The 22,218-nt window shown below is 38.2% G+C and overlaps 1 protein-coding gene across 2 annotated transcripts in view; it reads left to right on the plus strand.

Annotated features, from left to right (window-relative positions):
• Positions 1–22,218, plus strand: part of LOC109931831 (ELKS/Rab6-interacting/CAST family member 1-like) — a 682,193-nt gene that overhangs the window by 58,526 nt on the left and 601,449 nt on the right. For both annotated transcript variants that reach the window (XM_048608012.1, XM_048608014.1), the window contains exons 7-8: positions 3,281–3,448; positions 21,577–21,744. In XM_048608012.1, the coding sequence (XP_048463969.1) occupies positions 3,281–3,448; positions 21,577–21,744 (336 nt within the window). The remainder of the gene's footprint in view (positions 1–3,280; positions 3,449–21,576; positions 21,745–22,218) is intronic.

Consider the following 22,218-nt stretch of genomic DNA (forward strand, 5'->3'; position numbering starts at 1 on the left):
CTAGTAGGCTGGACAGTTTGTAAAATGTTGTGAAGTGAAAGAGAATATTTTAGTGTGTAGTTATTTAGAACACACTTGTGCGTCATACTGATGCTAGCTGTCTGTTGTTGCGCTTGATGGACCTCCTGCAATGATAGAGTTCTAGACTAAAGGCATGATTGAAAAAATAAATCTGTCAACTTCATCACAGTAGCACATGTCCTGAATCTGTACTAGTCTCTTTTATAATTTATATGTATTAGACTCCCAAATCCAATCTGTTCAAAAACTGAAGCACTTCCTTTGAAATGTCAATTTTACGCTTTGTAATTTAAGTCAGGGTTTGAAGAAATAATTGTAATAATAAATAACCTGAACTATCCTGGAAAACATTTATTTCTACATGTACTTAATTAATTCAATAGTAACATTGATTTTTCTCTTGCCAGTTTTCTCCTGTGCTCTGACTATTTCGAAAAAGGGTTCCATTGTGTTGCTGTGCCCAATAGGACTTCATTAGTGGTCAAGGCTTTACAATAAGCATTGATAGGCTGCTTTACTGCAGATACATTCCAGCTGAGCTTCATTTGTCCTTAGCTGATAATGCTGATCTTTTCAGAAGGGACCTCTGTATATTGATAAGGACTGATAAAATTTGTTTTCTTTCTCCTCCTCCCTAATCCAGAACTCATTTGCGTTACTCTCACTGTCACCCACAAATAATACAACATAGACTGGAATTCAAAACTGATTTTGACCCGGTCTGTATGACCATTCTATAAACTCATTCACTTAGTGCAGAGCTTATTGGTCGGGGATTTTAAGGAAAATCTTGTTCAGTTAAAAAGCATCTGTATTAAAACAAATTAATAACTGGAAAGGTGCACAAAGAACGCATCTATTGTGCAGTTTCTTTTTAATTATTGTGGAATAATATATTTTGTAATTAGGTGTCTAATGCCTCAGTAGAATTCCTTTGTCCACTTGAACACAATATTGTTCAAAGAATTGTTTTTTCATACTGTTAGTCACTTTTGTGATGACACCATATCTATATTAACTTCGCTAATACTGATTGATTTGTCACTTCGGTTGAAAAATTGCATGGACCTGCATGATGGTGTGTTCAAACTTTAGTGTGTATTGATATAGGTGGAAAGGCATGTTGTGAGAGGGATACAAACAGTTTACGGAGAGATATTGATTGGTTAAGTCATTGGGCAAAAGTTGGCAAATGGAGTATAACTTGGGAAAATGTGAATTTATTCATTTTGGAAGGGAGAATGAAAGAACAGTATTATTTAACCACAGAAAGCTGTAACACTAAGGGAGTGCTTGTGCATAAAACACAGAAAACTAGCACAGATGCATTAGGTAATCAGGAATGCTTATGGAATGTTGGCCCTTATTTCAAAGGGGTTGGAGTAGAAAGAGTAGAGATGGCTTGCTGCACTTGTACAAGTTGCTTATTAGACTAGATCTGCAGTATTGTGAGCCGTTTTGCTCCTCCTATTTAAGGAAAGATATCATTTCATTGGGGGCAGAACAGATAAAGTTAACTAGGATGATTCCTGGTATGAAGGGGTTGTTCTACAGTCAAAGGTTAAACAGGTTGGGACTCAACTCACTGGAAATTAGAAGAATCAGAGGTGATCTCGTTGCATATAGGATTCTTAAGGGGCTTGACAGGGAGAGTCTAGGGCTAGCAGCATAGTCTCAGAATAAAATTTATAAATTTTATAAATTATATAAATAAAATAGAATTTAAGACTGAGATGAGGAGGAATTTCTTCTCTCAGGGTTGAGAATCTTTGGGGAACTTGTTAGAATAGAGAGCTGTGAGAGTACAGTTATTGTGTATATTTAAGGCAGAGATAAACATACTCTTGATCAAGTGAATCGAGGATTACGGAAATAGGACAGGAAAGTAAACGTGAGAAGAGTCTGATCTGATCCTAATGAATGGTAGAGCAGGTTTGAGGTGCTAAATGGTCCACTATTGTTCTTTCTTTTGGTCTTATGATCTTATTATCATTCTGTGACCCAATTTATTCAAGTTGAAACAATTAAATATATATGTTTTATAAAGCTTATATGATGTCAGTTATCTAAACGGGCATTTTGTCTACTTTTATTTGGATTGGAAGGGCAATTTGTTTTAGTGTGTGGCTCCTTGAATTTTTTTTGCACGGCCTGAGTGAGGACTTTTGGATTGCTGTGCAGCTTGGCAAGAACATTGGTCCATGACCATTGGAAGTTTATTTTCTGCACTGAGATTTTACAAGAATGAATGCTGGTCTGTTGGCTAGTATCGTGCACTTAACAGCCTTTCATATATTATTACAGAATGATGCTCAGACATAGTCTTAAGAAGGAATTTGATGTTTTAATTTTTTGAAATATTTTAATTTGGATTCATGCACACCTTTTAAGTGTTTCTGATGGTCTGATTCTTTTGAGGTGAAGCTAGTTAAACGTGTGAAAGAGAGAATAAAAGAAGGGTATGCTGACAGAGTTTGATGAGAGTTGAGAGAATCCTCATTGGTGAAGATTGGGGCGAGTCACCTGTTTCTATATTTTAGATGCCAGTGTGCAAAATAAAGCATCTTGGAATGCTTTGATAGAATTTACAGATGTCGGCTATCATTTAAGGCCCCTGCTGTGGAGTAATGGTTTAATCGCATGAGCTGTAGGGCTTATGATATATCATCATATGATGGAGAGAGAGATCTCATGGAAGAGACAGTCTAAGCTTTTGTAGATCCCTGACAGTATGTAGTCTTAGTTTCTAAATAAAAGATTGTTATTGATATGTACCTAGACAATTATTGAGTCACTTGAGAGCCAAGAAGACCTCTTACCATGCTGACCGAAGATGAAACAACTCCTGGTTGTTGATGGATTTGCTATACTTTGCATTGTTAACACAAGTACATATTTGGTCATCTGTTACTTTGTATTGCATTTTGATCCCTCCGAAGGGTAGTTTAGCAGTGGGATTGATCACCTGTAATATTTATTTCTCCCAATAGTGGCAAAACTATTTGCTTTTTGAAATTAAATACAGTATTGATCATTTTTCAAATTTTTCCTAAAATCAGATGAGCTCCAGATTTCATGGAAAAGTTACAAATATGTTTATCTTTTGAAGACGAAAAATGTAACTGATCAAAAATTTATCTATGTTTGTGCTTCAGTTTGATAGTTTAGCATCTTTCGCAATAGGTTAAAGTAGCTTGAAAATAATGTCGGCAACTTACCTTGCAGTTTTTATATTGAATCAGTGCTTTATGTTCGCTAGATTGATCAAGTGAAACAGGAGCTTTCCAGAAAGGAAACGGACCTCCTTGCCTTGCAGACAAAACTTGAAATGCTGACAAACCAATTTTCAGATAGCCAACAACATGTGGAAGTGCTCAAAGAGTCGCTTACAGCAAAGGAACAGAGAGCTGCCATTCTGCAGACAGAGGTAAAGTTACTCAACAGTAAAGTCTGAAGTTTGGAATGAATTTTTCATACTTGAAATGCTGTAGCTTGAAAGAAGGGTTTCTTTATCCAGGATTTTTTTTTTTCACTTTTGATGGAGCAGGTTTGCTTGAGGAAATAATCTACAAGCTGTTTTTAATCTTAACTTTGAATGTGTTTATAGAGTCAACACTGTCTTATGAAAGAGCAATCATGTTCAACCAACTTATTGGAGATTTTTGAAGAATTAACATGCACTGTGGATACAGTGGGACCAGTGGATGAATTGTACTTACATTTCCAGAAGGCATTCGCTGCGCTCCAAGATTATTGCAGAAAATAAAATATCATGGTTTAGGGGGTTACATAGTGGCACAAATAGATGTTTAGCTAGTTAATAGGAAACACAATAATAGGAATAAATAGAAGTGCTCCTGTGGTGCACTGGTAGTTTCCCTACCTCTGGGACAGGATACGTGGGTTCAAGTTTCACCTGCTCCAGAAGTATGTAATAACATCTCTGAACAGGTTGATTTAGAAAATATCTAGGTATAAATGGATCTTTTTCAGGCTGCCAAAATGAAATAAGTGGTGTATCACAAATCAGTGCTGGGGCCTCAGCATTTCATATATTGTTCCCTGACTTTGACAAAAGGAGGTATAAAGGATCCACAACCATATTAAGGAATACCCCATGAGGTCAGAATTGACGCGACACCAGGTGATAGTCCAACAGGTTTATTTGAAATCACATGCTTTTGGAGCACTGCTCCTTTGACAGGTGAATTTATTTCATCTGACAAAGGCGCAGTGCTCCAAAAGCTTGTGATTTCATATAAACCTGTTGGACTATAGCCTGGTGTCGCGTCAACTCTGACCTCATGGGGTATTCCTTAATATGGTTGTGGATTCTTTAAACTAAACTCTGAAGGGGCTGGTCACCAGTATATGGATGTAGAAAAGAGGAATAAAATCCTTAAAATTAGAATACAAGACACACTAGAGTTGTGAATAGCTCCCTGTTAGATAGCAGTGAACTGAGGAAGTAGTAATTTTGATGGGTTCAGAGTTTGGAAGAAAGTAGTAAACTGTAAACTAAGACTATAGTACATGTACATGAATATCTGAACTGTGCTAAATAATGTTACAAGTGCTGATTGCTATGTGATGAGATGATGATGTAGCTATCACAAGAGACCTAACTCAAAGAAGGACTTTAAATATTCCTGAATGCAAGAAAAAAGAAGGAAAAGGGGAGGAGTGAGAAATATTGATTATGGAGACATTGTAGTGCTGGTGAGAGAAGATGTTTTGGAATGATCAAGGACAAAGTAGATTTGGCTAGAAGTAATTTACAATTATATTGCTCAGTGGAGGCAGTAGGCCAACATCCAGTGGGAAAGATGTCAAGGAACAAAAGCAGAAATTGCTAGAGAAACTCAGCAGGTTTGGCAACAAGTGCGGAGGGAAAGCAGATTAATGTTTTGTGTCTAGTGACCCTAGAGGCTTTGTTTTATTTTCGGATATAGACGAATGAGTTTGCAAGGAACTTAGAGGTGCAGGATTTATGGAATTATTAAAATGAAAGGCTTTAGGTACATGAATATAGACTGTGAAAAGAGTAGCGCAGAAAGCAGAGTGGGGCAAGAATTTCAACTTCAATGGGGTGAGAATGGATCTGGCCTAGATCAATTGAAATGAAAGATTTAGCAAGCAAAACACTATCTGAATAATGGGATATCTTTAGAGAAAGATACTATCTCTTATCTTTAGAGAAATGTGTGTTTGGGCATTGACAAGGTATATTCACACAAAAATGAAAGGTAAGGTAAACAAATCCAGAACTCCTTGTATGATAAAAAGAGAGGTGACAAAGAAGAAAGAAAAGTGTACTTATGATAGATTTCAAATGGACAATATGACTGAAAACCAGCTGAATAAAGAAGGTTCAGAGAAGGTAGAAAAGCAAAGAGGAAGCATGAAAAGAAACTAGCAGCTGACAGAGAAGGGAACTCTCAACTCTTGTATGGGCATATAAATAGTAAAACGGTGGTAAAAGAAGGGGTGACGCCAATTATGGGATTAGAAAGAATATGTGTATGGAAGTAAGGTACATGGCTGTGATGTTAAATGAATGTTTTGCCTCTCTCTTTACTGAGGAACAAGATGCTAATCAGGTACTGGCGAAAGACAAGATAATTCAAACATTTGAAGGATTTAAAATCAATAAATGGCAGGTTTTGGATAGGCTGTGTGCTTAAAAGTTGATGGGATACTAGGATCAGATAGGATGATCTGATGATACTGATCAGCATGAGAATGGTAAGTTCAGAGAAATTGGCCATAATTTATTAGTTGTACTTATATTCTTGGATGGTGCTAGAGGATTGGAGAATGTCATCTGTTAACAGCCTTGATCAAAAAGGGTGTAAAGATAGGCCTAGCAATGACAGGCTCATTGTTTCTGTTGATGAAGCTTCCAGAAATAATAATTTTGTGTAAAATGATTATTCACTTGGACAAATCTTGGATTTGTCAAGGAAAATTACATTTAACTAATTTGCTGGAATTTTTTAATAAGGTAAATAGCATTACCCTTATCAACATTCTGTTATGTGGCCTAAATGGATTTTGAGAAAGAATTCGATAGTGTTACGCAGAGACTTGTGAGTAAAGTAATAGGTTATTGAAGAAAAGGAATGATAACAACATGAATACAAAATACTGAGTGAATGGAAACAGAATAGGTATTTTTCAGATTGGGGGAAGATTTTTTGTGGCATTCTCATGCGGTTGCTGTTGGAAAGTTTGCTTATCATGCCTTATGTTCATGATCTAGACCTTGGTGTAGTGAACACTATTTGAAAATATGTGAATTATATAAAATTTGGAAGCGTTATAAACTATAAGGATGATAGTGTAGAACTTAAAAATCGAAAAGCCACATTTTAAATTTTGTCTTTGTTTGCATTGTGGGCCAAAATGGGAAAAGGATATTGCTGTAAACTATGGACTATGGAAGGAATTGTTGTACAGTGTAAAACAAGTCACTGGAGTTCTGAGGATGGGTCACCGGACCCCAAATGTTAGCTGTGATTTCTCTTCACAGATGCTGCCAGACCTGCTGAGCTTTTCCAGCAATTATAGCTTTTGTTTCTTTCGGCTTTTACTGGAACTCATTGTGAGTTTTCTTTGTACTGTTGCTTTGTTCAAGCACTGGGGGAAGATGTTTGAGATCCCATGGCACCATTGATGTGTGCTCAGAGCAGTGAAAGACTGCTAATTTTATTTTTCTATGTGCGTAACAAGTCACCAGCATGACAACACTCTGGTTTCTGCACAAGTAGACAGGTGGTCCATTAATAATACAGTGGCCAAAGTCCTCGAGGCATCATCTGTCATTTCTCTCTGTAGAGAAGTCACCAAAACCTGAAAGATAGCTAGCTATTCACTTCTATTATTTGCTATAAGTTGTTGACTCTGTTATGGATCAGGCCAGATCCCCTTAAAATATTTTAAGAAGGTAGCCTAGACCTTGCCTTTTTCTTATTTTAAAGGCAGATGTGAAGTGGGTGTTCCAGGTGTGATGCAACTGATCAAACCAATGCTTTAAGCATAGCAAAACTTACTTAAATGCTATAGTTGAAACATGATCAAAAGAAAGCAGAATTTAGAGTAACTTAACTATTGGAAAACCTAGCCGACCCGATACAGCAACTTAACTAATTAACTGTTCCAATTTAGTAACATACCATAAACACACCCCTTGGCAAAAAGGTAAATTCAAACACAGATTCTTACAGGCAGGGAGGAACAAGAGCGACATTTCAGAGAAAGTCAGAGGAATCCTTTGCTGAAGCTTGCAACACTTCTGGTACTCACAACATCTTGTGACTGCTACAGCTTTAAAAAAAAACTAGAAAAAACCTGAACTGGGAGAACTGGCCATACGCCTTCTATTGTTAAACTGTTTCTCCCTGGACTCTTTTACACCTCTGCCTTTACAACCTCTCTTCAAAAAAAAAACAAATATAAAATAACGTATTTAAAGTGACAGCATTGTCACACTTTAACTAGTTATTGAGAAACTGAACCCTTCCATGTGTAGCCAGCAAAGAACTGCAAGGTCTTGGATATGAAGAATGAAGATCAGAGCAGAGGAATTAAAAGCAACACCTTATCAAACCCTGTGAACTGTTGGTATTGAACTGTTTCCCCAATATATTTCCTTCCATCCATAATATTCATGTATTTTTGTTTCACTGTCAGCCTGGATGTGTGCATAGGGGTTTAAAAAGGGGTTAGACTTTCATCTGGTAGAGTTGTACTTTGATACTTCATAATTTTGTTTGCCTTTGATTGGAATTGATTTATTTGAAATAAATAGTAGCACATGTTAAGTATGCAAACCTGATCAGTGTTTTCTGTTAATCTAAATTTATCAGACAGGTGAATTGGGAAATTTCGTGGGCCTCGAGTATCTGTGTATTTTGCCAAGTTTGTTGTGACAAAAAGCACTAAATGGGATTTGTGGAACTGAGTTGACAATGCCAGATGATAATCAATATGGAGTGATTCATCTTGGAAGTAAGAATGCAGAGAGACAGCATAAAACATATGGTACAATTTTAAAGATGGTGCAGGAGCAGACAAATCTCTGAGCACAGATCTTTGAAGTTCACTGTACAGGTTGAGAGTGTGATTTTTATTTTCATTCATTCCTGGGTCGTGTGCGTCACTGGCCAGCCAGCATTTAATGCGCGTCCCTAGTTTGCTTTGAGAAGGTGGTGATGAGCTGCCTTCTTGAACTGCAGCAGTTCATGCGCTGTAGGTGGAATTACTAAAGCATATTGCATCTTAGTCTTTACTAATATGAGTATTAACTCTAAAAGCAATGAAGTTATGCTGAATTTGTAGAGAGCAATGGTCGTGTCTTGATTGAAATGGTCTGTCCAATTGTGCACACCACACCTTCGTAAAGATGAGAAGGTATTCAAATGTGCGGAAAAGGTTAAGGAAAATGGTCCTAGGGATGAGGAACATTAATATCTTAGGTAGGCTGGAGAAGTTGGGATTCTCTTTCTTGGAGATGTTTGAGAGGAAGTTTTATAGAGATGTTCCAAATGATGAGGAGTCTTGACAGAGGAGCTAGGGAATAACTGTTAGCATTGGTAGAAGAATTGAGAATGAAAGGGCATAGATTTATGGCAGTTGGCAGATGAAACGATGACATGAGGGAAAACATTTACACGCAGCACCTGCTTTAGAATGTGGCGCAAACAGATTCAATCATGTTGTCCAAAGGAGAGTTGGATTGTTACTTGGAAAGGAAGGTTATGCAAGGATATGGGAAGAAAGCAGGGGCGTGGCACTTGGTAATCCAATCATATGGAAAACTTGTGGAGACATGATGGCCAAATGCCCTATTTAGTGCTATAATAATCCCTGCTTTTCTGGGACAGCAGTCCTAAATGTCGAACCCATTGTTGTAAAACTGTTCCTTGATCCTTTAGAGGAGGCACTTTCTTAGCATCAACTTTCTCAATGTAGTAAAAATATTATAATTAGATCACCATTTCATGAAATACAGGCCCTGTGTGCTCAATCTGTCCTCCATAGGTCATGCTGTCGACCCAGGAAGCAGTATAGTGAATCTTCATTCTGTTCCCTCTAGGACAGATATGACCATTCTTGGATAAGAAGACTAATGCTGCACATAGTACTGCAATTCCTGGATGATTGTAGTAAGACGTTTTTTACTTTTATGCCCCAGTCCCTTTGTAATGAAGGCTAATGTGTCAATTGTTACCTAATTAGTTGCTACGTCTGCTGGCTGTATATCCATGTAAAAAGGACACCAAGGTTCTTCTGATTGATGTTTCCAGTTTATCAAAGAAAGATGTTCTGTTTTTGTTAATTTTTCAGCCATGTTGTATTCCATCTGCAATGTTCTTCCCTACTCATTCAATCTGTCTATATCAATTCTTAACCTCCTTTGCATCCTGATCACCTAAAATTAATTTGACTGCAAACTTGGGCGCACATGCACTCTCTTCATTTAAGTCATTAATATAGATTGTAAATAGCTCAAGCCTAAGCACTGATCCTTGGTGTTCCCTTTTCGTTATAATCTGCCAACCTGAAAGTGTCCTATTTTTTCATATTTTCATATTGTGTGTTAACCAATCTGAACTAATATATTACACTCAATCCCATCAGTTATCGTTTTTCTTCAATAACCTCTTGTATGGCACCTTCTCACATGTTGTTTTGACAATCCAATACCCATTGAATCACCCTTATTTGTCAAACATAATTTCTATTTCATAAATTATGTTGACACTGCTTAATCATGTTACAATTTTCTAATTGCCCTGTTATCATATCATTGATAATAAATCTCAGCATTTTGCTTACTGTTGATCTTAGGTCAATTGGCATTTAGTTCTTTGATTCAACTTTCCTTCCTTTAATAAAGTAGGGCAATTTTGCCACTATCAAATCTTTGGGAGCTGTTCCAGAATCTAATGAATTCTGAAAGCTCAAAACTGGTGTATCAACTATCTCTGCAGCTACCTCTTCCAAAGTCTGAGGATTCAGTTGCCAGTTGTTGGTGAGTAACCTCCCATTTACTTCCCATCCTTTCCTCTTTGTTAACTTTATTCTCTGTAAATTGTTCTTCCATAAGTACGATTCTCTAGTTCACATGCATTATTTTCAGTTGTAGAACATTATTTGCAACATCACAGTGAGTCTGAGGGGATGAACAGGACTGTTCGAGGCATATGATACAGGCCATGATTCTTTGTTGATCTAATATTTCCAGTGGGTGAATTATGGGGAAGCCAATAAATGGAATCATATTCTTGACCACAATGAAAACAATTTGTTTTTATATTGTGCCTTTATCCAGGGCATTTCACAGGCACATTATCAAACAAAATTTGACACCCCAGCTTATAAGGCGGTACTTGGGCAGATGATCAAAAGCTTGAACAAAGAATAAAGTTCCTTTGGAGTGCTTTAAGGGAGAAATGAGAACTTGAGATTTACAGAGGAATTTCCAGAACTTAAGGCCTCAACAGATAAGGCTATAGCCACCAAGGGTGGCACAATTAAAATGGGAGATGCTGAAGAGACTGCAGAATCAGAAGAATGCAAATATTTAAAGATTGGAGAGACGGGCAGGACGAAATCAAAGTCATGGAGGCATTTGAAATGGAGTATGAGAATTTTAAGGAAGATGTAATCAATAAGGTTAGTGATCTATTAAAAGCAAAATACCATGGGCCTGGAAATCTAAAATGAAAACAGAACCAGAGTACATTAAGACCTTGGCACCTTCCATGCTTCTTCAAAGTGGTGTTCAAAATGGAAGAGTGCTGATGCATTTGATTTCATTGCCCATTTTTGACCTAAAACTTTTGGACTTCAAGAGGTCCAGAATAAATACTGAGAACTCTCAGAACCATTCTTGTCTGACTGCATGCCATTTTGTCAGTACTTCTGGTAAGTTTCCGGTGCACTTCAGGTGCAGCAGGACATTCTGAGGACTAGTGATAGAGGACTGTCGAGCATTAGCTGTAAGTTACGATTAGGCAAGTATGCTTACGTCCAGTTGTTGCTTCAGTAGTCTGTGGAACAACTTTTCTGATTCTGATATTACTGTGCAACATCTGTAGATCAGCACATTTCATTGTAGTTTCTGTTGCATATGTCAATTCTGGGTGACACACTGTTATTCTTTTTGACAATTTGTTTTTTTACAGTGCCTTGATCGTTGCAAAGTAGCTTGCAGGGCTATTTCAGAGGATGATTGAGTCAACAAATTACTGTGGTCAGGTGTCATATGTAGGCCAAATTAGGTAAAAATGACAGTTTTCCTCCCCTACTTCACATTAGTAAACCAGATGAGTTTTTTTGGACAATTCAGTAGTTTCATGATGATTAGTGAGACTATATTTTATTCCAAATTGACAAAGCAACTGAACTTCCCTCCCAATTGCCATGAGGGGATTTGAACTCATTAGTCCAGGCTTCTGGATTACCAGCCCAGTACCGTTGGTTGGGAAGAGAACATTTTGGCTGGAGTTGTGAACAAATGTTGGTGGTGAAGAAATATTTGAACAAGCGGGACAAAGCCAGAACAGAAAGCATTACGGATAACAAAGGTCAAAGGCTAGGAACTGGAAGTTTTGAAAGTAAATTACCTGTAAGCCAGGGAAGAGATTTCCTTTTCCAAAGCAGAAAGGAATGTGGAGATATACATGATGAAGGAATCAAGATTATTAGAAGAGTCCACAGATGATATTATGATCGAGAGGTTGCTAATTTGTGTATGTGAAAGAACTCTAATGGGGAAAGAGATTTTATGAGGGTGAGGAAATCATGATACGAATTCGAGAAGAGCATTGTAGAATTGTTCAGTGCAGAGGCTAACTTAGGAAATAAGGATCTAAACAGTACAATTATAAAGCATTGTACATGTTTTAAAATTATGCCATTTAGTTCCTCATTTCCAAATATGTATAAGAAAATCTAAAGAATCAGTCCTCTTCCGTATTTAATGCTACATGGAGGGCACCAAGGTTATGGAATGTATTCCTGTTAGAGAACTTCAACCCATCATCACGACTGGCTGCATAGCACCACTACTGACTGAGCTGACTAAGTCCTGAAGTCCATATCTGTCAGAATGACATCTACCTATCAGCTGACACAAGAATCAACAGGAAGGAAAAACCTACTTAACCTCACCCTTGCCAATCTACCTGTTGCAGATGCATCTGTCCATGATAGTATTGGCAGAATTAACAGGAGGTTAAGTTCTGTCTTCAAAGTGAGGACACTTTCTACTGTGTTGTTGGCATCATCACTCTGCAGTGGAACACAGACTTGGAACAGATCCAGCAGCTGAATATAGGGCACATCCAAGAGATGCTGTGTGCCAATCAGCAGTAATTGTATTCAACCTCAATCTGTAACCACCTGGCCTGGCATGCTTTTATGCTGCTATTACTATCGAGCCAAGGGACCAAAACTATTTTAATGAACAGTGTAGGGGAGCATTCCAGGAGCAGCACCACGCATACGTAAAACACAAATGACAACTTTGTGAAGCAACATCATAGGGCTACATGTGTGTTAAACAGCAGAGGTAACATACTGTAGAAAGGGCAAAGTAATGTCGCAACAGATGCAATCAAAACTCTGCAGTCCAGCTCACCCTGTTATGTATGGTAACGGACAATTGAAGGGCTAACCAGAAAAGGACGGTCCACAATCATCCCTATCCTGAATTATGGTGGAGCCTAGCACATTTGCGTAGAGGTCAAGACAAAGCATTTGCAACAATCTTCATTCAAAAGTGCTAAGTGGGTGGTCCATCCTGGCCCTTAAGATTACTCCCAGCACACATGCCAGTTTTAAACCATTAAATTTACTCCACGTGATATCAAGAAATAGCTGGAGACAACAGATACAGCATAGGCCTTGTGTTTTTTTGACATCCCGGCAGTGATACTGAAGATATGAGCTCCAGGACTAGCTGTGTTCCTAGCCAAGCTGTTGCTGTACAACATAACGCTGATATCATCCCAATGTGGCTACTTACTGTCCCATCAGTCAATATCAGCAAAGTGATGAAAGATGTAATTTGCAGTGCTAAATAATAGCATTTCTTTGGAAAGTGAGAAGAAGCAAGTGACGGCACAAATTAAGTAGTTGATGCCGCAGTTGGTAGATGTCCCAAACACCTACAGCTGCTTCATCAATGAACATCCCTCAATTCTAAGGCCAGGAATGGGAATGTATGCTTGATGACTGCATAATGTTCAAGATGATGCACAACTTCTCAGCTGTTGAAGGACTCTTAACCTGCATGCAACAAGACCTGGCTTGAATTGATGTATAGCATGAATGGCATTTGCCATGAAGGTCAGGAGAATGAAAATATCCATCAGGACAGCACCATCTTCAGAAAGAGAGAATCTTACTATCTCCCCAAGACACGTAATTGCATAACCATTGCCAAATCCTCCACTATCAATATCTTAGGGATCAGCATTGACCAGAAATTTAACTGGACCAGCTGTGTAAATACTTTGGCTACAATAATAATTCAAAGACTAGGAATTCTGTAGCATGTAATTCACCACCTGACTCCTCAGAGCCTGTCTACCATCTGAAGGCGCAAGCAATGATCGAATACACTACTGCGGAGGTCTGTCAAGGCTGGGTCATTCAGTATGTTCAGGGCTGAAGTAGACAGATTTTTAAACAGTAACAGAATCATGGACTGTGGGAAAAGGGAAGAAGGGAAGTTGAAACTTATCAGATCAGCCATGGTCCCATTGAATGGCACAGCAGACTCTGGCTGAATGGTCTGCTTCTGGCTTTATACATTTTATAATCTTGTGACGTTAAGTTAGTATTGAGTGTACGCTGATGGAATTGCACTGTCCATGGCCTGAGTTGATGTTGCTCTACCAAGAGATGTCAAGGATATGTCTGAGACAGCAAAGTTGGAAACTGTTAACCTTTTTCTCTCTTGCCTAGCACGTGTCACCCAGATATTGGCACTGCAGAGAAGTGTGTTGAGATTGCAGACTTGGTAGATTCCCAGTTTGGTGTTCACTGTCAGGTCAGATTGCTCAGGTTAGTGTTGGCAGCATGCTCTCTCAGCTTGACTGTAACAGTGCATTTGTATTATATTAGCAGTGAAAGTTGCATGCCACTAGAGTGTGCTATGATACAATTTCTATTTCAATCTTGCACAAGGAAACTTAGTTTAAAACAGTTGGTGTTAGTGAGTTGGTGTTTTTACTTTTGAACATCCAACTTATGAAGCTCAAACTTATAAACAAGATCCCATACAAGGGTGTATTAACATTAATTTTAAAGATCTGACGTGCAAATGTTCACCTGTACTTAGAATAGGCTGTGTTTATTTTATTAAATTGTGGTCCGACTTGCGTACAAATTGACTTATAAGCATACATAAGAACGGAACCCATTCATAACCCAGGGACTGCCTGTACATTGTTTTTGAGTTTTAAATGCAAAATCTCAGGCTGTATCAGAAGTCTTGGGTGGCCATGATACCTTTCAATAATCATAACTCCGAAAAGCTGAAGGCGAGCCCTGTTGTGGTGTGCACAATTTACAAGATGGAGCCATAGCACTTAAGCCAATTAAATTGTGATGTTTGTCACTCTTTATCAATCTGATTGGATTAGTTATCAACTTTTTTGAAGAACAAAAGTGAATCAAGATCTAAGGATCCCTATGCTGACTAATCCCAGGAACTTTGCAACGGTGTTTAACTTCAGGGCCCAGGAGTAGGCTCCACACTTACCAAAGCATTTAAAGTGTTCAAGGCACAAAGTACATGGGGATTGGAGGGTTGCAAATGCTGGGAGTTGGTTACAAACAACTGAACATAGCAAGCGAGTGTTAATCAATCGTTAGGCGCTCCTATAGCTGCAGTGAATGAAACGAAGGAGCAATAAAACTGGTAGGGGGTGAAATTCCACAATAGTACCCACAGGAAATTGCTTGGGACTCCTATCTTCAGGTGAAGAGAAAAATGAACTCCTCTCCTACCCCAAGATTATTTTCTTTTCTTTTCCAAGAAACTTAACAATCCATTCTCTGTTTTTAACCTCTTAGTCTTTGTGTTTACAGCTGTAGTTTTGTAAAGTTCAGCAACATCATTCTTACTGTCTGGGTGGGCCAGTCCTGCTGCCAGTCGCTGCTGAATAACGTTAGCCACTCGCATTCACAGAACATTACGGCTCTTAGTCCAAACAAGCTGTTTGTTCAACTTCCATAACTGACAGTAATGGTTGAGTGAAGTAAAGCACAACCAGGGCCAAATTTTTATTTTTCTGGCAAACATTTTCAATCATGTATTTTTTGGCGGAACTTTGTACCTTTTGACTATGTTAAGACTGCATATAATTGACAATATATTGCTGTGTATTTTTGTAAGTTTTTTTTAGTTAGTCCCCTGCTTAGAAAAGTGCACATGATATAGTTTGAGAGAGATAGTAGGAACTGCCGATGCTGGAGAATCTGAGATAATACGGTGTAGAGCTGGATGGACACAGCTCAAGAAGGGTCTTCAGAAGGGTCTCGACCCGAAACGTCAGCTTTCCTGCTCCTCTGATGCTGCTTGGCCTGCTGTGTTCATCCAGCTCTACACCGTATTATCCATGATATAGTTTGTGTTTTTTTGTGTGACGTCTGTGGTGGCAAACAGAATATGTTTCTGCTTTTTCTGTATCTCATTACAGCACCAATTATTCTTAGGTTGATTTCAGCTCAGGTTGGATTTATTAAGTGCTGAGAATGCTCCTTACCATGTTACGGAAGTGGCTGCATAATGGAATTCAGGTTCAGATATTGCAGCATCTCATTTACACTGTGGTTTTGAAACACAAGTTTTGCCTCTATAGGAGCAATTGCAACTGTCCTTTTGGAGTGAGCTAAGACAGAAGGCATCAACAGATTAGTTGACCTAAATTCTCCAGTTGCTCTGCCATTACCCCCTTCTGGATCATATATCTCCTTTTTCTCAGAGCTTCAGCTTGCAAACATGCTTCTCCACATAAACCTATGACGTTAAAAATTCACTAACTCCAACTTCTTCATGGGTGATGTGATCATGTCTGACTTTGTCCAGTTTTTTGACTTGTTTCTTTTCCAAGGGAGAGGGATAATCTTGAACAAGATTACACTGATTTGGCTAGAAAGCTATAAATGCTTTCCTCACTGAAATGTTTTATGATTCTTTCAGTGTCCTATCCTCCAAGAATCCACCTGCTATAAACTCATCATGAACCTTCACCTGTTCAAAATTGACATGACTCTGCTTCAGTACTTGTGCCCTTCATCTTTTTGCCTTTTTTGCCTTTGTCACACAGTTACCATGCAACTTCATAGTTTTTAAGCTAAGGATCATAGATTTCTGTGCACACTGCATGACTGGCCTTGCATTCACCTCCATCTCAACATGCAAACAGTTCTGTCTCCCACTGGTAGTGTGGGCCAGACAGCCCAGGTTCTAGTCCCACCTGCCCTGAACAGGTTGATGAGAAACTATCTACCCTAGAACACCTGTCTCATTAATTCATTGATTTAATTTTTAAAAAATTGGAAATCCTAAACACTTTTAATTAAAATTTACAAAATTTAGAGCAACAGGTTTTTATTGGTTAAGTGTAATTGGTTAAGGGTAAGTAGTGATTAAATGGTGGTGCACATTAGCCATGATTTGATTAACTTGGTTTAAGGGCTAAATAGCCTATTGCTGTTCAACCATTTTAGTTTCCTGTTGCCCCAATATTCTTCTAAGTAACCTGTCCACTTTGAAAACATCTTTGTGTATGAGTTTATGTGCTCAGATTTGAAGATGTGACTCTAATGGGGTCTTCTGCACACTGGGCAGCACATGGTTGTGTATTGTTTTTTCATCTCTACTTAAAGGCAAGTTCCTGACTATAACAATTAAGAAAACTGTGGGCGTTGGGACATGTCATGTTATATGACCTGGAAGGACTGGGACAGCTGATGCATAGGACCACCATCACCTGCAATTTCCCCTCCAATCCACACACCATCCTACCTTGGAACTGTATCACCATTCCTTTATTGTTACTGGATCAAAACTTGTGAACTCCCTCCCTACTAGCACTATCAATGTACCTACCTCCAAGGGATCGCGGCGGTTCAAAAAAGTGTCTCGCCACCACCTTATCAAGGATAGTTAGGATTGCTCATAAATGCTGACCTAGCCAGAGTGCCTTTACTCCTTGAAAGAATGAGAAAAATCTACTCCAATCACAAATAATATGCCGCAGAAAACAATCAGCAAATTCTGCTATCTTGAATCCATCATGGCAATCTGTATCTTGACATAGAACTTGATATATGAATTAGAAAAATAGTGACCACCTTTTAACCAGCTCACAAAATATGCATGGAATAGCATCAAGCTCAAGAGGAGGCAATTGGGGATGGGCAAGCGAGCAATGCCCTCATCCCATATATGAAAGAAAAGCTGACCCTTTAAAGCGACATGTGGTTTTTGAGACCTGTGTTCTCCACACTTTGCAGTATGTGAAACATGAATAACTTGGAACTATCAAGAAAGGAGGCTGAAAATCTTTCACTAGGGCTATTGCAGCATATTCTGCACATCTGATGGAGTGATGAAATGATAAATACTGCGGTCCTTTCAAAAGCAAAAGTGTCCCAAATTTGTTGGTATTTATCAAATGGAGCTGACTTTACTAGCTTAGTCCTGTTCACAGGATGGAAAATGGTCACATGCTGAAGGATTTTCTGTCTGGAGAGGTAACTGGATCTGGATAACCAGCACAACACAAAAGCTCTGTCTTAAGGATGCTTGCAGGCATGATATGAGCACCCTGAGCATAGCTGGTCACATCTAGGAGACACTAGTTGATGATAGAAAAATGATGATGGCACCTCTGGGCTGGTTTGTACCACCACAGTGCTCATTGGCTAACAGTAGTTTTGCAACAGGTGCTAACACTGAAAACAGCAACCCATAACATCTGATAACCACACATGCAGCCCTTTTGGATTGGACTTTTGTCATCATCAAAAGTACACAATTTGATGCTAACCATTTCCAACTGATTTGACTTGCTGCATGTCTGTCATTATGTACTGATGGAAGAATGCAGCCACTTATCTTAAAAGCAGAAGATAACCTACCATTAGAATGCATTAAGACTAAAAGTACTTGGTCAGATTGTTTTATGATTAAATAGTACATTGGAGAAACAAAACATGGCAAGATATTAGAAAAGCACAACGTGTTTTTTTAAAAAAAGCCTTGAAAAGGCTAGTGCAGTCACCAGAATTTGGTGCAAGGGTGTTGGTGTTGCTGCATTTTGTCCTATGTAAGCAGGGAATAATGAAAGCATCAAGTGTAAAACAAAAACAGTTTAGTGTTAGCAGCCAATATGACATTCTGTACCTAACTTTTTGGTCCAGATCTCTTGATTTGCTCGCCCACAGTATTAAAGAAGTAGCTCTTGAGTGGTATTTCCACGAACTTCTATTTGCTGTGAATGCCTGACTTGTTGCATTATATGGTACCTTTTTACGATTGACTTGCATCTGCTCGTGCTAAAGGTTGCTTTGCTTTTGGGTGAAATGAGAACAAAGAAAACTAGAAAAACTTAGCAGGTTAAACAGTATCTGTGCAGTAAACTTGTCAGGTCAGTGCCCTTTCATGAAAAATTGCTCTTGAATGGCTTATGTATATTTGTAAGCTCCCAGTTGCCTGGCTGTGTACCTGTGCAGCTCAGAGGGAAAATTCCTCTTCAATTGCTAGATATTGGATTAAACAAACTGACAAAAGAATGCTACCTGATTTCTAATGTAGTCCCTAAGGCAACCTCTTCATCACACTTATCACCAAAGAGCGATACCTGTAATTAATAGCCATGCGCCCTTAGAAGGTGTGGACAGAAAGGCAGTTGAACTGAGATAGTATTATGTGGAAATGGCAAATGATAGCAGTATTTGTTTGATATAAGCATGAGCATTATAAGTGGTGCACAATTTTTATATCACGTTTATAATGGAGTCAGACGAACTGAAAGACTTCTGGATGTGGAGTCAGATTTATTTTCTAGATCGACAAGATGAAGTGTGCACCATCAACTTGAATTTTTTTGCTGATTTTCGTCACTTGGCAGAATCAAAAGAAAGTAATGAGAGCTCTGATTTCTCTTGTGGAATATTTTTGATTTTATAATATGTTAAGATCAGTATTGACAAGTAATGTTTTTGACTTTTTTGGAATCTGAAAAGTCTGGTATTAACTCGAAGAATGAAACCACAAGGTTCTTAAGTTAACAAAATAATTTCACTGTGCAAAAAATCGCAGATCATGAACTTTTGTAACTATAATTTTATCTTAAATTGTCTGTCACATTAAACGTAATAAAGCTGGATTGAACATGATTACTTTAAGTTGGGATGTCTTTACTCCAATTCTATATTCCTTAGATATTTATTGCAAAACCCTCAAGTCAAATACTATTTCAGTTTGGAAGATGATCTGCTTTGTGTTGGTACTGTCAACAACTTTGTACATAGACTGTGATTTCTGGGGCCTTCTATTCTCACAAAGTTATTCTGTCAAATCTCTCCAACTATCCAAGGTTCAACTTGTGTTTCTGACAGTATAAAGTGTAGACATCTCAGGTCAGAATTTTTCTCCACCTTGTATTCCTTAACTATGGAGTTTTGTAAGTAAAACACACGCTTCCTACCCAATACATTATTAGTGGAGTCCTTTGGTTACTCTTAGCCAACACCCAAAATGTCAACAGAATTCAACTAATGAGATATTTCCTTATCTCGAGCTTGTTCTAAACTCCGAACAAAACTACTTAAACAGAGTATCAATGCACAGAACCCACTGACCCCTATAATGAACTTGTTGACCACTTTTCTGCTAGATAAACCCAGTTGACCTAGTCACATCTTCTTAACAAGAAATCAAATCCTGGTTCTTTAAAGGACCATCACTCCAAGATGAGACGTTGTTTTCATTTTCCCCCAAAGCCCATGGACCATCGCAAATAGCAAATGATCTCAGTGGAGACTGTAGACTTTTACAAATGCAGTCTTTGAGTTATTAACTGAAAGAACTCAGTTTTAAATGAAAACCTTTATAAAAGTCAGAGCAAGCAAGCAAGCTACTAGCTTAATTCCATATTTCGTAAATTTTCTTATTTCCACCCAAGAGTTTCCCTGTACTTTAGAGGATCTTATAGGTTCCTTCACTTGGGACCAAACTGAGATGTGCCACGAATCTCAGGAATTCATTTAAATTCTTCCCACTGTTCCTGCTGTTTTGAGATACGAGTTTTATCTGGACTCTTCTATTAACATCTGGCCAGATGAATTTTCCAACATTCAGTCAACACCTCATGATTGTGGATACCCCAGCTCAAGCATGGATCTCACTTTCTTGTCTATTTTACAAAGAAACTCCCAAATCGAAGAAAGCCTTTTATTTGAGTGCTCTGCATCTGGTATACACCTCCCGGTAGATTCTTTTTGCTTATTTCTCAGCTGTTCCAGCTCCAGAACCCAATTCAATCAATCCCTATGGCAATGTGGCATACCTAATATTTTCCAAATAGAAATCCAACTTCACTTGCAAATCATCCACAATAAAAGTGGAAAATAATGAAAAAATCTCAAGTCTAGTATTTTCTGTTGGAAGAGAAACAGTGTCAACATTTGGAGTGCGATAGCACTGGATATTTGTAACAGCGGTTTCTGAAGTACACAAATTAAAATTTAACAGATTGTATTTTGAATGGGGTTAATTTCTGGATATTGCTGTTTCCTCCATATATTTGCCTTAGATCAGTATTATACTTACATGGCTTTTAGCTTGATATGAATAATCAGGAAAATAAATAGAGCTGATTTTTTGTATGAGATCTTAATACTCCTATATCCATGAATATGTCCTTAAACATTCGTGTGTGTTTATCAGCGAGTTGATGAAAGTGGAATGTGTAGACTCTAGAATGCTTCAGTTTGGCTTTTGAATTGTAACTATTTGATCAAACATGGGCATGTGAACTACCCTAGCCTGTGTTCAGTGACAAAGGTGTTTCTAGCAAAGTTGCCACATAGCCTCGTGTGTGGCTAATCAGCACTTTCTATTGGACAACATTGACCATGCAGATTCTTTTAATAGTGCGATGTTCTTTCAATGTGAAGTGTGTGGGCAAACAAATTGCAGGAAAGTCATTGAGTACTGGATGTGTTATCGCAGCAAAGATAAAGTTTTAATGAATATATGACATTCAGTATGTTGGATTGTGTCAAGGCTGAATCTGCGCTTCACAGCCTGTAAATACACCAGTTGGAAGCCTGTATCTTCTGAAATATGCTAGAGATTGAATGATCTTTCATAAAATAAATTCATAAGCTTGCATAATCCTTTTGCCCAATTTTCATAGCAGTAACATGAACTGTGTGACAGAAATTATTTTCATAATGCATGGACGTCACTGATAAGTAATGCAAGGTATCATGAAATAACGTAGTCATTGCTGTATCCAGGTCGATGCACTGCGTCTGCGGCTGGAAGAGAAGGAGAGTACATTAAATAAAAAGTCAAAACAGATGCAGGAAATGGCTGAAGAGAAAGGAATTTTAGCTGGAGAGATCCGTGATCTGAAGGACATGATGGAAGTCAAAGAGCGAAAAGTCAATGTCTTACAAAAGAAAGTGAGTAAATTATTTCAAATATTTACAGAACTGGGATTTTGGGAGGCAATATTTAATTTCCATGGATAAACGTGAAATTCTTTAAAGTGCATTGCAAAATGCGGTTGAATCAAGGGTACTGAAAAATGAAGTATTGTTCACATGACCATTACCAATTGCATTTGTAAAGTGCTCTATGCTGTGAATCATGTGACAACCATTAGCAGCAATGTTAACAATGTAAATAAGGCAGAGGCCGGACTTTTGCATAATTACAATGCTTCAAGTAATTCTCGGTGGCAACTATTTTTGCATCACTGGTCGCATGAATGCTTCCATCTAGGAGATGGTCAAATGTCAGAGATATTTTGATTTTGGAGAATGGATATACCAAACTCAGATGTCGGTATCCTTTAACATTCAGCTTGAGAAATGTAATGAGTCTGCCGGAATGTTTGCACATTACTGTTTCTTTACCAAGATTGATAGCATAAA

This window comes from Rhincodon typus, chromosome 18, assembly GCF_021869965.1.
Source record: "Rhincodon typus isolate 14 chromosome 18, sRhiTyp1.1, whole genome shotgun sequence".
Taxonomy (NCBI): Eukaryota; Metazoa; Chordata; class Chondrichthyes; order Orectolobiformes; family Rhincodontidae; genus Rhincodon; species Rhincodon typus.